Raw genomic sequence first — 13,956 nt, forward strand, 5'->3', positions numbered from 1 at the left:
CTGACATTGGTTGGGAGTTCATTCCACCACTGAGATGCCAGAAAAGAGAAGAGTCTTTACTAGGCTGAGTGACCAATGTTTGCTCTCAGCGATGGCAGTACTAGCCAGACAGCTGATGTAGTGGAGCAAAGTGCTTGTGATGGGGAGTGTGGTCTGTACAGTGTTTGTCTGTACAGGTGGGTGCAGTTCTGTTGACTGCCTTGAAGGCCAGTACCATCATCGTTTTGGATACACTGCAAATGTTTAGTCATAGAGGCTGGGAGTCCGGCCAAGAGCAAGTTGGAGTAGTCCAGACAAGAGATGATTGGACCTAGAGTTGCGTCCTTTGTGAGTAAGGACTGGATCCTGCAGATGTTGTAGAGGTCAAATCTGCAGGATCGGGCCACAGCAGTGATGTTGGGGGTGCAGGATAGTCTGTCGTCCAGTATTACGCCCAGGCTTACTCACAGTCAATGAAGGTGATACTGTGACGTCCTCGACAGTGATTGACAGGTCCATGAGAGGGCAGTTGCTCCCCAGGATGAAAAGGAGGTCAATTTTATGAAGGCTGAGCTTGAGGTGATGCGCAGTTGTCCAAGTGGAGATGTCTGCCAAACATTCTGAGATGCGTGTTGCAACGCGGGTGTCGGAGGATAGGGGAAAAGACAGGAACAGTTGGATGTAGTCTGCATAACAGTGGTAAGACAATCCATGTGATGTGATTGCAGAGCCTAGTGATCTAGTGTAAATTGAAAACAGAAGTGGTCCTAGTACTGAGGCTTGGGGGACACTAGTTTCCAGAAAGCAGCGTTTGGACAAGGAGCCATTCCATATGACCTGAAAGGTGTGATTTGTCAGGTATGATGTGAACCAGGTTAGAGCAGAGTCAGTGACGCCAAGTGGAGAGGAGGATTTGTTGGTTGACTGTCTCAAACGCAGAAGATGAGCAGAGAATGAGGACGGATGAGCGGGAAAAGGCTCTGGAGACACGGAGGAACTCAGTCACTGTGGGGAGGGCCATCTCTGTGGAGTGAGTGAGTGAAGCCTGACTGTTATCGTGACGTTATGTCAATAACATACTAACCAGCTAGCAGTGAAAACACCAACCCTCCCCCGTCCTCTGAGCTCCCAGCCCAGGCAGAGTCAGCTAACAGGGCTGTGGCTAACGGGGCTACCTAGCTAACAGCAGCTACCGTTAGCAGCAGTTAACAGTCACTCTGGTCTGGTGATATGCCGATAATATGAATCGGGCAGGTGGCTAACTCTCTCGCATTACAACTTTAATTATGATTTCTCAGGTCTGCTTCTTTGCAAAACAACAGTTCACCTGACACATACAAGTCGTTCAGGAACTGCTCGGCTCTGTACTGAGGGGTTAATGTCGAGTCTCTCAGTTTTTTCGCCGACGCAAACGGAGCCGTGGGCAGCCGCTTCGCCATGCTTACATTGTTTTGATGGGGGGGTGGGGACTTGTTGTGCCACCCAGATTTGCTTCCCTCCGTGCAGTTTTCCTCAGACATACGTTCCTCTTCCACACGAAAACAGCATTTCAGTGAAATTATGTCAAATTCCGCGATATTCCGCGTTTAACAATAGATTCCGTTTTAATCGGCCAATTCCGCGATTCCGTGATCGCGGAAATCATAGGGCCCTACATATATACATATATACAGGGGCGGCTGGTATGTATGGGCTAACAGGGCTAAGCCCTCCCTACCTTCTACAGTAAAAATGAAAAAATATTATTAAAAACCTTCGAACATATATGTATATATACATATACATATATATATATATACATATATATACATATACATATATATACATATACACATATATATATATACACATATATATATATATATATATATATACACATATATATATATATACACATATATATATATACACATATATATATATACACATATATATATACACATATATATATATATACACATATATATATATACACATATATATATATACACATATATATATATATACACATATATATATATATATATATATATATATATATATATATATATATATATATATATATATATATATATATATATATATATATATATATATATATATACATATATATATATATACATATATATATATATATATATATATACACACATATACATATATATACATATATATATATATATACACACATATATATATACATATACATACATATATATATACATATATATATTATAGATACACATATATATACATATACATATATATACATATATATGTATATATATATATAAGGGCCGGGACTCGATTAAAAAAAATAATCGAATTAATCAGAGGCTTTGTAATTAATTCATCGAAATTAATCGCATTTTAATCACATATAAATATTTGACCTGAGAACAGTGAGAAGCAATTTTTTTCACATGAATTTTAGTATACCATTGAATAATGACTGAATACAGAAGCTTAAGCAACAAAACATTTATTTTTATTTTTTTTCATAGTTTATAGTTGTAGTTTTCGTTAAGGTTCTCTGGTCTTCTAGTTTCAGCTTTATAATTTATATTTGATATTTGAGTTAGTCTATTTAGTTATTGTATATAAATCAGCCTTTTATTGTATTTGTTTCTTTTACCTACCTCATTGTTTTTGGATTTTGATTTATGTCAAGTGGCTATAACACTTTAATTTCCGTTTCAGATTAATAAAGTACTCTATCCATCAACCAGTGTCTCATATAACTGGCAGTTTCAAAAGTGGTATTTTTATTAAGCCCACTCTGTAGTAGTAGCTATATCTACATACATTTTAAGCTAATCATTTTGACTAATCACCATACTTTGGTTTTGTAGAAATTGCATTTTTGCTGTACCCTGTGCTGGTTAAAAATGACAAGAGTAATAATTCAGAGTAATGTTTCTCTGCTACTGTATTTGTTTATTATCCAAGTTTGTCTTTTACATCCCTCGGGATCAACTCGTCTCCGTCCTCCTCACCCTCTGCCATCTTTCCATCAAGTAACGTAACTCACTCAAGCTAACCTGTCTGTGCAACAGACACGTTGTAGGCAAGGATTAGTCCGTGGTGTCACCGTCACACATATATATACATATATATATATATACATATATATATATACATATATATATATACATATATATATATATACATATATATATATACATATATATATATACATATATATATATATATACATATATATATATATATACACATACACACATAAATATATATATACATACATACATACATACATACATACATACACATACATACATATATATACACATATATACACATATAGTAGTTTCAGTTTACTTAAGACATATAGAAAAAAAATGTTTAGTTATAGCAAAGCATACTTCTGAGATAATGATGAGTCAAGTTACTGAGCATTTTCTGTTTTTACCTGCTGGACCTTATGCCCTCCATGTTGTGGCTACTTCCCTCCAATTATATTGAATATGGTATAAAATATTGACATTTTTCAAGGTATTGAAAAGTTAGAAATTCCAGTATCCTGAAAACACTAACTTGTACACCACGCAAACCATGCGCATTCTCTAGCCTTTGCCACCTTTGTCTCAAAAAATACTCTGATTCATTAAGTCTACCTTTTACTCTCATGTGCAGTGTACAGCCCAACTGCCAAAATGATAGCAGTGCTTCGAAAGTGGAGGTAGACAAAACACAGTCAAGTTGAGAAAGTATTGCATTTTGGTCAGCTTTATTTTAGCCAATACTAATACATTAAAACATGGACAACATACCAATACCTTGGATTGTCAGGACATCTCTACTTAAAACACATAAAACAAAATGAGATGAGTTCTGATTGCTATGGTGAGACCCTCTGTATACTTAATGTAAGGATGAAGTACAGCAACACATAGTGCCTGACACACTGGGTAACCAAATTCTGAAAAAACCTCAGCAACAGCAGCGCGAGGTAATTTTTGTTTGAACTAGTTAAACTTACCCATCAATGATAAGACTCTCATATGCAGCCTTCTTGTCACACACAGGACAGATCCAAGTGGGTTTCTTCTCATTCATCTGCAGGTAGAGAGCAGCGTCAAAACACTGCAGGTGTGAGCAAGTCACCGCCCGGCACGGTACTGACAGTCGCATCTTACCTAGCTGAGGGACAAAACATACTAGGGTCAGTTTAAACAAACAAATGAAGAAAATGTTTAGTTACTTATACAAGCAAGTTGTGCTGTATTAGTATACATTCATAAGGTCATTTACTACAATGTTCTTGCACTCCATGGAGTCTTAGAGGTGCATAGGCTAATAAACACACAAAGTGCATGTCACCAGGATTGGCCGATATGGCCAAAAATCTCCTGTCACGGTATATGTAATTTTGCATCACAGTAAGTATCCTGACATTGCTGTATTTTGTTTTTCAGCAATATATACTGTAGTATGGAAAAATATAGGAATTTTTTAATTAAGTTTTGTGCTTAATTCAGGGGTGCAAACTCATCAGGGGTAAAAAAGGTGACAAGATACCGATCCCCTAGGTTGGTCCGGGGGCATGCCCCCCCGGGAATTTTTTTTAAAAACCAACTTTAAAGGTGAATTTACAGTCAATTTTAGCATGAGACTAGGGTCCAGATTTACTCAGGTTTGCACAGCTTTTGCTCATGTTAAACCTGCACAATCTGTCTCTCTGTGTTTGGTTTTGAAACATGTGAAGAGGGTCTTCAAAGACAAACAGAGGCCTATGCAGGTTTAGCATGAGCAAAAGCAGTGCAAACCTTAGCAGACCTGCAAACTCCTCAGAGTAAAAAAGGTGACAGTGTTACTGGTGGGGAGGGGGGGGGGGGTCGAAGTATCTATCCATGGTCACATGGTATCCATGGTTTTTTTCAGCAGAATAGAGATATACTCCATGAAAGAACATTATAACATACGATATTGTATAAAATAACATTTAATTATAGTAAAAAAAAGAGTAAAGTTGCAGTGGGCTACTATTATAAATATGCACCATATATAGTTTCAATTATTATCATTAGTAGTAGTAGTAGCAGTAGTACTATTTTTCTGCATATTCTTGACTTTGAATGGGAGCATCTGTAACGCTGCAGTTTCTCATTCAATGAAGTATTTCTGATTCTGATTCATATATTATGAAGTCAGTTATTTAAACTTAAATTTAATGAAACAAGCTGACAGTATGGTAGAAAGATGTCACATTTATATGTCAGGATCTGGTTATTATAGACACAGATTAAATATTTAACTGTCATGTATCATCACAGTAACAGCGTTACATACATTAGAAGCTATAAACACTCACAAACAAATACATATTGTGGTTTGGTGCGGACCTGTACACTGATCATATAAGGAGTAGTTAATGTTTATAGTGATCAGAGAACGTTATGTTGTATTTGGTTCGTATCTGTTTCCTGAATATATCCGTACGTGTGTGAATGTGTAAATGAGAGGCATTAACTTATGGCACTTTGTAGAAGTGAGCTTTATAAAGTTCACTTCATTGACTCGTATTAGTTCAAGGGGCTGAGCTGCCTCCTCCAATATAGCGGCGACGTCGACATACGGTCCAGCGCTCAATGAGGCGTCTATGTATATTTGTCTATGGTGCGACCCACAGCCGGGGAGTTTCAAAACCAGGCAACAGCTGATCACAGCAGTCAGTCCATTACTTCATCAGCGGACGTCAAGATGAGCAACTGGACAGCCGCTGAGATCCAGGAGATGCTAGCGTCTCCTCGGCCTCTGTAGCTGTCTTCGTTGTCCGCTTGTTGTTGTAGCGGCAAGTTACTACCGGTCGCTACTTTCAAATTAAAAGCCCCCCGCTAAGAACCCAGTTCTAAACTCCAATGGGGTGCAATGTAAAGCTCTTATTTTGTCTTTCTGACAGAGAATGCAATGTACTTCATGTTCAGTCCATGTCCCATCCATTACCACCCCCCCCCCCCCCCCCCCCCAAAAAAAAAATAATCTGCGGTTCAACGCGATTCACGTGAATGACCCCCCATTGACGAAGAAAACAGCGATTGTCGCAGAAAAGCAACAAGTTTGCAGGTATGTTAATTACAGTTTCGGGGTCCTTGTACTAACATTTTTCTTGTATGCTACTTTATCTTATCTTCCAGTACAATTCAAAGGCAAATACAATTCTTCTATCCCACAACATTTATTTGATAACTGCACTAAGAGTCAAGTCCTGGTAAGCATCAACTTAATAACTCAACTTATAATCAGTCTTGTCTTGGGTTGATTTGTGATCATGTACTACCGCAGCGACTTCCAATTCTAAAACTATGATTATCAAAAATGTTTCTGAATGTCTACGAAAACAATAAATCAATTAAATAATGATAGAAGAAATGGGGTTTTTTTTTTGGTTGTTTGGGGCAGTCTCTGAGGTTGTTCAATTTACATAACCATTTCAACTTTATCAATAATAAAATAGTTAAATAAAGATATGACATACAGTTACATTGAGATTTTTTCAGGAAAAAGAGAACAAGAAGATTGCAGTTACTGCAGTTGTGCTGCATCGCTCACAAAAAAAAAGATTTTTGCTGCATGCACTGTCCGTCTGTGCATCTGCTGTACATCACTGAGGAAGAAATATGTAAAAACACATTCATAAACAGCAGTACCACTATTTCTAATAGATTATCAATGAGTTTGCTAGTGAGATTCGCTCACCGCAAGGAAATAGAACTGATCCCGACAGGATCAATACTAGGGCAGCACGATATTGGAAAAAACTGACATTGGGATTTTTTTTAACCCTGCAATATATATTGCGATATGAAAAAATACAGGAATTTTCATCAGATGACCTGAATAGCACTTTATGTTATGCTGCATTTCAAAATGATAAGCATTTATATTTAATATGAGCGCATTCATGCGTGCTTGTGCCCTCCCAGAACTTCCATTCCCCATGCTGGCTTACTTTCATTTATAAAAATTACCGAAATAATTCCAGATAACTGACGTTGCTTTTCTTTTTGGCACCAAGTCTTCTTTTTCGCAATTTTCTCTTGTTCGTTGCTCATTTTTCAATGTTGTTACCAGCGACTTACTCCATGTGCAGGGGCATGGTCTGCTTCGGCACACTGATTAAGAACTAATGGGATTGGTCGATCGCTGTGCATGCAGAGTCTGCAACATTCAGTTCGCCTGCTGCAGAGCGCTACAGAATGCGCCTGCTGATTCTCTGCTGTACACTCATGCGCACCAAACACACATGTGCAGAATTGACAAGACCTACACAGTTTGTAAGGCATATGGAACTCAACTTAAATACTTTGGCAACACAACTAACCACCTTGCGCGATACCACCCGGAGTTGGGAGAGAAGCAGCGACCTGTTGCAGATGCCAGCCAGAGAACGATCTAGCAGGTGGTGGCACAGCTTCAACCCAACTCTGAGAGGGCGAAGCGGATTACCAAATCTATTGCAAGTTTTATTGCATTGGCTTTAAGACCGTATTCAGTTGTGGACAATGTGGGTTTTCACACGATGGTGTTCACTCTAGAGCCAAGATACAAAATACCATCTCTGCGTTATTTCAGTGACAGCCATATTGACGCTCTATAGTGAAACTAAAACAGAAGTTTTGGAAGCTTTGATGAAACCGGGTAGGTAAGTAGCCATGTTTTAGTTTGAGAGATGATACATAATGTGTTGAAATGCAAGCTGCATTGATTATTCCATTGAAAGCTTTTTTTTCATACATATATATATATATAGGCTACAGTATACTGCTTTTCTCTCAGGGATATGCTCATTGCCTTTAACAGGAGGATTCTGTGTTTATACAAAATCATATGTATTTGTGCAAAGGTAATTAATCTGTTGACTTTTACATACACATAGTGTTTGGAAGCATTGCCTATAAATTGTTTAACTTGTTCTGAATGTTGTGGGTAACCTTCAACAAGATCACTCATTATTCCTAACAGAACTGATTTGTGAAGATGAATGATGTACCTTTCAACAATGACTACAATTGTTTTTCTGAGGTCTTGGCTGATTTATTTTTATTTTCATTACTATTATTATTTTTTCTCACAATGTCTAGTAAAGCGGCACTGAGTTGAAGTAGGCTTTTAAATACTTTTAAATACACATGTTCCCTTCAAATTGACTGATTTTGAGAAATGCTATATCACTCCTGATAAGCAACTCTGCATCTTGCTTGGCAAGATATTTATAAATGATAGGGGTGGGTGGATCAATACTAAAAATTGTCGGAGTGGTTAAAAATGAGTTGTAATGGCGCGCAGGTGGTTGAGTGGTTAGAGCAAATGCCATAAACGCAGCCGACCCCGGTTCGATTCCGGCCAGAGGTCCTTTGCCGCATGTCACATCCCCCTCTCTCTCCTGCGTTTCCTCTCTGTCTACTGCTAATAGAGGTGTCTATGCCAGAAAAAAAATCTTAACCCTCTGGCCTTGTTCGTTTTTACTACCCTCTCAGCTTGTTCGTGGCCAAAAATGGCCACCAACAGATTGAGTCTGTAATTTTGGGGATTTTGTATGTTTTTTGCTGCTTTTACTGCATAAAATGTTTAATTAATATCAGTTCTTGTCATAAGTACAAAAAATGTATTCATTTTTAATTTTTTAACCCCTCAAATGCCAATTTGTTTGCACAATGCGCTTGTTGGAAAACTACCACAAAAATGATCACAGCCTATCTTCTCAGTGCTACCGGTTTATCTTGTATTATCAATAACACAGTCTGAGATATGTAACTGATTAACACCAACATTGATTATTATGCATTGTCATTTTTGTCAGGGAAGGCAAAGTAGAAAAAACTCCCTCTCAGCTTGTTCGTGGCCAAAAGTGTCCACCTCTTGTTTACATTTTCAAAATGCTATAAAACTAATATATATATTGAAAAAATTCCAATTTTTTTTACCAGTTTTTTAAATTTGCATCAGTCTTTGTCATGAAAACTAAAATTTCATTCAAATTCAGAATTTTAACCCTTTAAATGCCTATTAGATAACATAATGCTGATGATTTGTAAGGGAGAATAGCATTAAATCAGCATGTTTTTACAAAATAATACATGCTACCTAAATTATTCTTTAACCATCATTGCAGCTTAATGTGTGTCAATAATAAGCAGTATCAATGATTTTTATGCTTCATTAGTTTTTTGTGCAGTGACAGAAAAACATAAAAACTCCCTCTCAGCTTGTTCGTGGCCAAAAGTGTCCACCTCATGTTTACATTTCTAAAATGCTATAAAACTAATACATATATAAAAAAAACTTCCACTTTTTTTGTTCAGTTTTTTAAATTTGCATCAGTCCTGGTCATGAAAACTAAAATTTCATTCAAATTCTGAATTCTAACCCTTTAAATGCCTATTAGATAACATGATGCTGATGATTTATAAGGGAGAATAGCATTAAATCACCATGTTTTTGCAAAATAATACATGCTACCTGTATTATTCTTTAACCATCATTGCAGCTTAATGTGTGTCAATAATAAGCAGTATCAATGATTTTTATGTTTCATTAGTTTTTTGTGCAGTGACAGAAAAACATAAAAACTCCCTCTCAGCTTGTTCGTGGCCAAAAGTGTCCACCTCATGTTTACATTTCTAAAATGCTATAAAACTAATGCATATAAAAATAATTCCACTTTTTTTTCCCAGTTTTTTAAATTTGCATCAGTCCTGGTCATGAAAACTAAAATTTCATATAAATTCTGAATTTTAACCCTTTAAATGCCTATTAGATAACATAATGCTGATGATTTATAAGGGAGAATAGCATTAAATCACCATGTTTTTACAAAATAATACATGCTACCTGAATTATTCTTTAACCATCATTGCAGCTAAATGGTTGTCAATAATAAGCAGTATCAATGATTTTTATGCTTCATTAGTTTTTTGTGCAGTGACAGAAAAAACATAAAAACTCCCTCTTAGCTTATGCATGGCCAAAAGTGTCCACCTCCTGTTTGCTTACAAACTCATCAATTCCAGAATTAACTGGGTGGTTTTCCCATGTAAATCTCCATGCTCCAGGCATAGGAGGTTGCCACATCACAGGTGAACCAGATTTTAATGCCATACTGTGCAGGCTTGTTGGGAATCTATTGTAGATGTCAGTGGTGTGCATGGGGGGGTGGGCAGTGGCCTAATTGTTGGAAAATGCACACTAAAGTGCCCTCTTGGGTGCCAAAATGCTTGCTAAAGTGCCCTCTTGGGAGCCAAAATGCACGCTGAAGCACCATCTTGGGAGCCAAAACGCGCGCTGAAGCGCCCTCTTGGGAGCCAAAAAGTGCGTTAAAGTGCCCTCTTGATTGGCAAAACACAACAAACTGCCCCTTTGGCTGGTTAAAACATGATAAACTGCCCTCTTGGGAGACAAAATCAGGCACTAAAGTGCCCTCCTCGGAGCCAAAACGCGCGCTACTGTGCCCTCTTCAGTTGCAAGAACTTGCTGTATGTGCCCTTTTTTGCCTTTCGCCCCTGCCTTTCAAAAGGTCTGTGCACGCAACTGGTCGAAGTCCACAATGACCTATGAATGCAACAAGCTGCTCGTCAACACACACACATCAACCCCTGGATTAAATAAGAGGGGGAGGCAAGCAACCCACTTTTCCCACAGGATGCGAAATGCAGCGAGTTTATCATTCCTGAAGCGTCCTGGGTGGGAGAGCCTGTCATCAAAGCAGATGTTAGCGCTGATCTGAGTGAAGCTGTAGAGGGGCATCGTGGCACAAAACGTGGCCCGTCCTGTCTTGGCATCCCACATGCCATGTGTTGCTTCATGTCTTGAGCGGTAGACACCAGCCAGAATCAGAATCCCAATGTAGACTCTCATCTCCATCTCCACTGGATCTTCTTCCAATCCTCACACCTTCGCCTCCCATGCAGGTTTGTGTTGGTGCACAGCAGCTGAATGATCTCTTCTGTAATAAAATGGTCAAAGGTAGACCTCAGGTTGCTGATATGGGCAACTGCATACAGGGTGGGCCCTGGGGTGAAACCAGTGGATACTGGATTGTGGTGCAGGGTCTCTTCAGCAGTGGGAAACCACATTATTTTCCCATGACGAGACATCCACTCACCCGCCAGCCCCTCTGTCTCTGCCATCAGCTGATCGGCCTCCATCGCTGTGTCTGTACCGTCCTCTTCCCCTGAGGAAGAGGAATCAGGCACTGGCTGGAAGTCGTCATCAGTGGTGTTGCTGTCATCCTCTGAGGAAGGTCTCCCATCATCTTCAGGAGAGGACGTGTCCTCATCTTGGGTAGAAGATTTCTCCTCCTCAACCGCAGAGGATTTCTCTCCATCTTTACTCTCTGAGCCAATCACATACTCAAGTGCTTCAGTCAGGGCATATGACCTTCTTGCCATCTTGCAGATAAAGAAGGATCTGGGAGCTGATAGGCTCACTTATAGCATTAGTACTGACTGCACCTGCAAAAACTCCAGGACAGATTTATAAACAGTGTCAGACTTTGTTTTTGTTTCCCCAGAAGCCAGAGGTCAAGATGACCTGTGATCCTTTTTTTTGGAGAGCAGCTATTTGAGAATGTAAAGGCTATTGTGTAGTTGTGTGTGGCATTTTTTTCTGAAAAGATCAAAGTTACAGGTGTTTTCAACCTGTGCATCACAGCCAGGTTTGCCTTGGAAACTCAAAGCTCAATAACCTGTACCAAGAGAAATTCACCGAAACTTGTATGGTATGATACACTGTAATTTATGTCACTTTATCTTGCTAATACTACATTTTTCATGCACAAACACACATCATTACCTGACATCCTTAGGATCACACCTATGTCAAAATTGTGTCATTCATTTGCTCCATTGGAGTGCAGGAAGCCATCATACGCCCCTAGTGGAAACTAAGAATATTAACTGAAATTGCTCCCTTGCCCAAAAATGGACAAATGACACAATCTGGTAAAAAACATTAAAAACTACAATTTTCAAGTTTTGAGTTTAGAATGAAAGCCATTTTACCTAAATTATATGATTTTATACTGTAAATCACAAGGAATTAAAAAATGTGGTTTTAATGGGTTTCAATTGGCCAAAAGTGTCCACGATAGAGCCATAAGGTACAATTGTAGATACACAGTATAATATTGACATATTTAAAGAGCAGGTTTTGAAAATTGAAAGATCAGCCAAAAATCCATACCCTTGGGAAATATCATTCCATATGCATTAACACAGCTAAAATGATCAACAAAAAGGAAGTGAGGTGGACACAAATGGCCAGCATAGAGTCCAGAGGGTTAAAAAAATAAATAAAAATGTAATGACGTCTACCACTGTTACAGCCAATGCCAATCCACACCATCACTCTCTACTCCCTTCATTTACAGCATGCCCTCAGACCTTTTACAGGTAACATTTCACATATTGCAGGTTTAGAGACCAAGGCACCATAAATAGTCATTACAATTGAAACAGCTTGCAGGATTTTATAATTCTCATGCATTTACATAGAAAGCTGTAAAATCATTTTTTTCGATAGTGACAATCAATGATTGATGTAGTGAAAATTATTTAAAAAACTATAGACTGACATAAACATAATAATGTGAAGGCAACTTTTGCATCCAATGTTAGTTTGAAAGAATAAACTTTGGCAGAAAGACATGCATGCTGATAGCCCCACCCCATACACCTTGATCCATGGACAAATGCACCAATTTCAAGGGTGAGTTTCTCATGCTTCAGAATAATCTGAAAGTTGCTGTCATCACATAAACATTCTACAGACATTGAATTTACCGGGCACATAAGTGAGACTCGAAGGCTCGTTGTAGCAATCTCACTGTCTGGATCTGCTGTTAGCTTCTCTTTGACTGAAACACAGAAGGTAGGGGAAGAATACAGAGAGAAAGAAAATCAAAATGTATATTGAAAATAAAAAGCCAAAATCAAATATAAAAAGTCAACATTGGTTTTCCAGTTCTAAGAACCCAAGTAAAAGATCGAAGACATCTGTAGGGACCGGCTGCACACTGGATTCCAAAGAATGTTAAGATCCCTAATCCTTGATTTATTTCAGTTTGATCCCCATCTTCTTAGGTTCTTGTAGCGCATGTTTACTCACCAAGATAACCCATAACTTCTTGAAACTGATAACAATGCCCTCTCTGCTCACAATTTGTGAACACAGAAAGCTATGCAGTGCATTTGAATGCTTTTATGTAACCAGGGTACAGTCAGCTTTCTACAGTAATCTGAGTTTGCAAATGTTAGCTAGATTTCTCTTGGAGTACAACTTTGACATGTTACAAATATATTTTAAGATGTAGAAATAAAGGCTGGCCAATGTATTCATAGATCATTTTTGTGATAAAAGACTTGAAATTGTTTAGATTATGGATGTTGTTATGTGGGGATATGGCATTAAGTGTTCTTTTTTCATGGTTTTAAATGCATAGTTTTTTATTTTTGCTGCTAGGGGTCTTTCAATCATAACAACAGTGTTTCCCACAGAGCTGACTTGGGAGGTCTGCCCAGATATATTAACGACTACCTAAGTATAGTTGTTGACCCATCTAAGCCTTTTTTTTTTTCCATACAAGCTTATAAGTGCACTTGGTTGTTGCAATTTCATCCGTTACCACCCTGGTTGTGATAGTTTTGATTTATGAGTTTCTCAATTAATGACAAGCTTCCTCCACACAGGGCTCTTGTTGTTGCATCTTTCTTTGGTTGTCAAATATCAACACTTTATTGACGCCAACCAAGATGCGATGGCATAGCCATCTGTGATAGAGCATTTTTTTTAAATCTTAAAGTTAATACAGTTCTGACCGACAATGCATCCTGGCACACCGCAAAAAACGGCTCAAGAATGGCGAGAGGGACTTCCAGTTTGGCTGAGATGGAGTAGACGCGCGCCGAGTCTCGCTCCAGCAACCATTGACAATTTCATGTTTTAAGACCCCGAAAGTCG

The 13,956-nt window shown here is 38.3% G+C and overlaps 1 protein-coding gene across 6 annotated transcripts in view; it reads right to left on the reverse strand.

Moving 5' to 3' along the window:
* Positions 1–13,956, reverse strand: part of pias2 (protein inhibitor of activated STAT, 2) — an 84,733-nt gene that overhangs the window by 10,732 nt on the left and 60,045 nt on the right. For 5 of the 6 annotated variants that reach the window (XM_030416781.1, XM_030416782.1, XM_030416784.1 and 2 more), the window contains 2 exons: positions 12,780–12,853; positions 3,980–4,140 (listed from right to left, as the gene is read on the reverse strand). In XM_030416781.1, coding sequence (XP_030272641.1) covers positions 3,980–4,140; positions 12,780–12,853 — 235 coding nt within the window. The remainder of the gene's footprint in view (positions 1–3,979; positions 4,141–12,779; positions 12,854–13,956) is intronic. The other variant, XM_030416783.1, reaches the window with a different exon arrangement.

This window comes from Sparus aurata, chromosome 5 (genome assembly GCF_900880675.1).
Source record: "Sparus aurata chromosome 5, fSpaAur1.1, whole genome shotgun sequence".
NCBI lineage: Eukaryota > Metazoa > Chordata > Actinopteri > Spariformes > Sparidae > Sparus > Sparus aurata.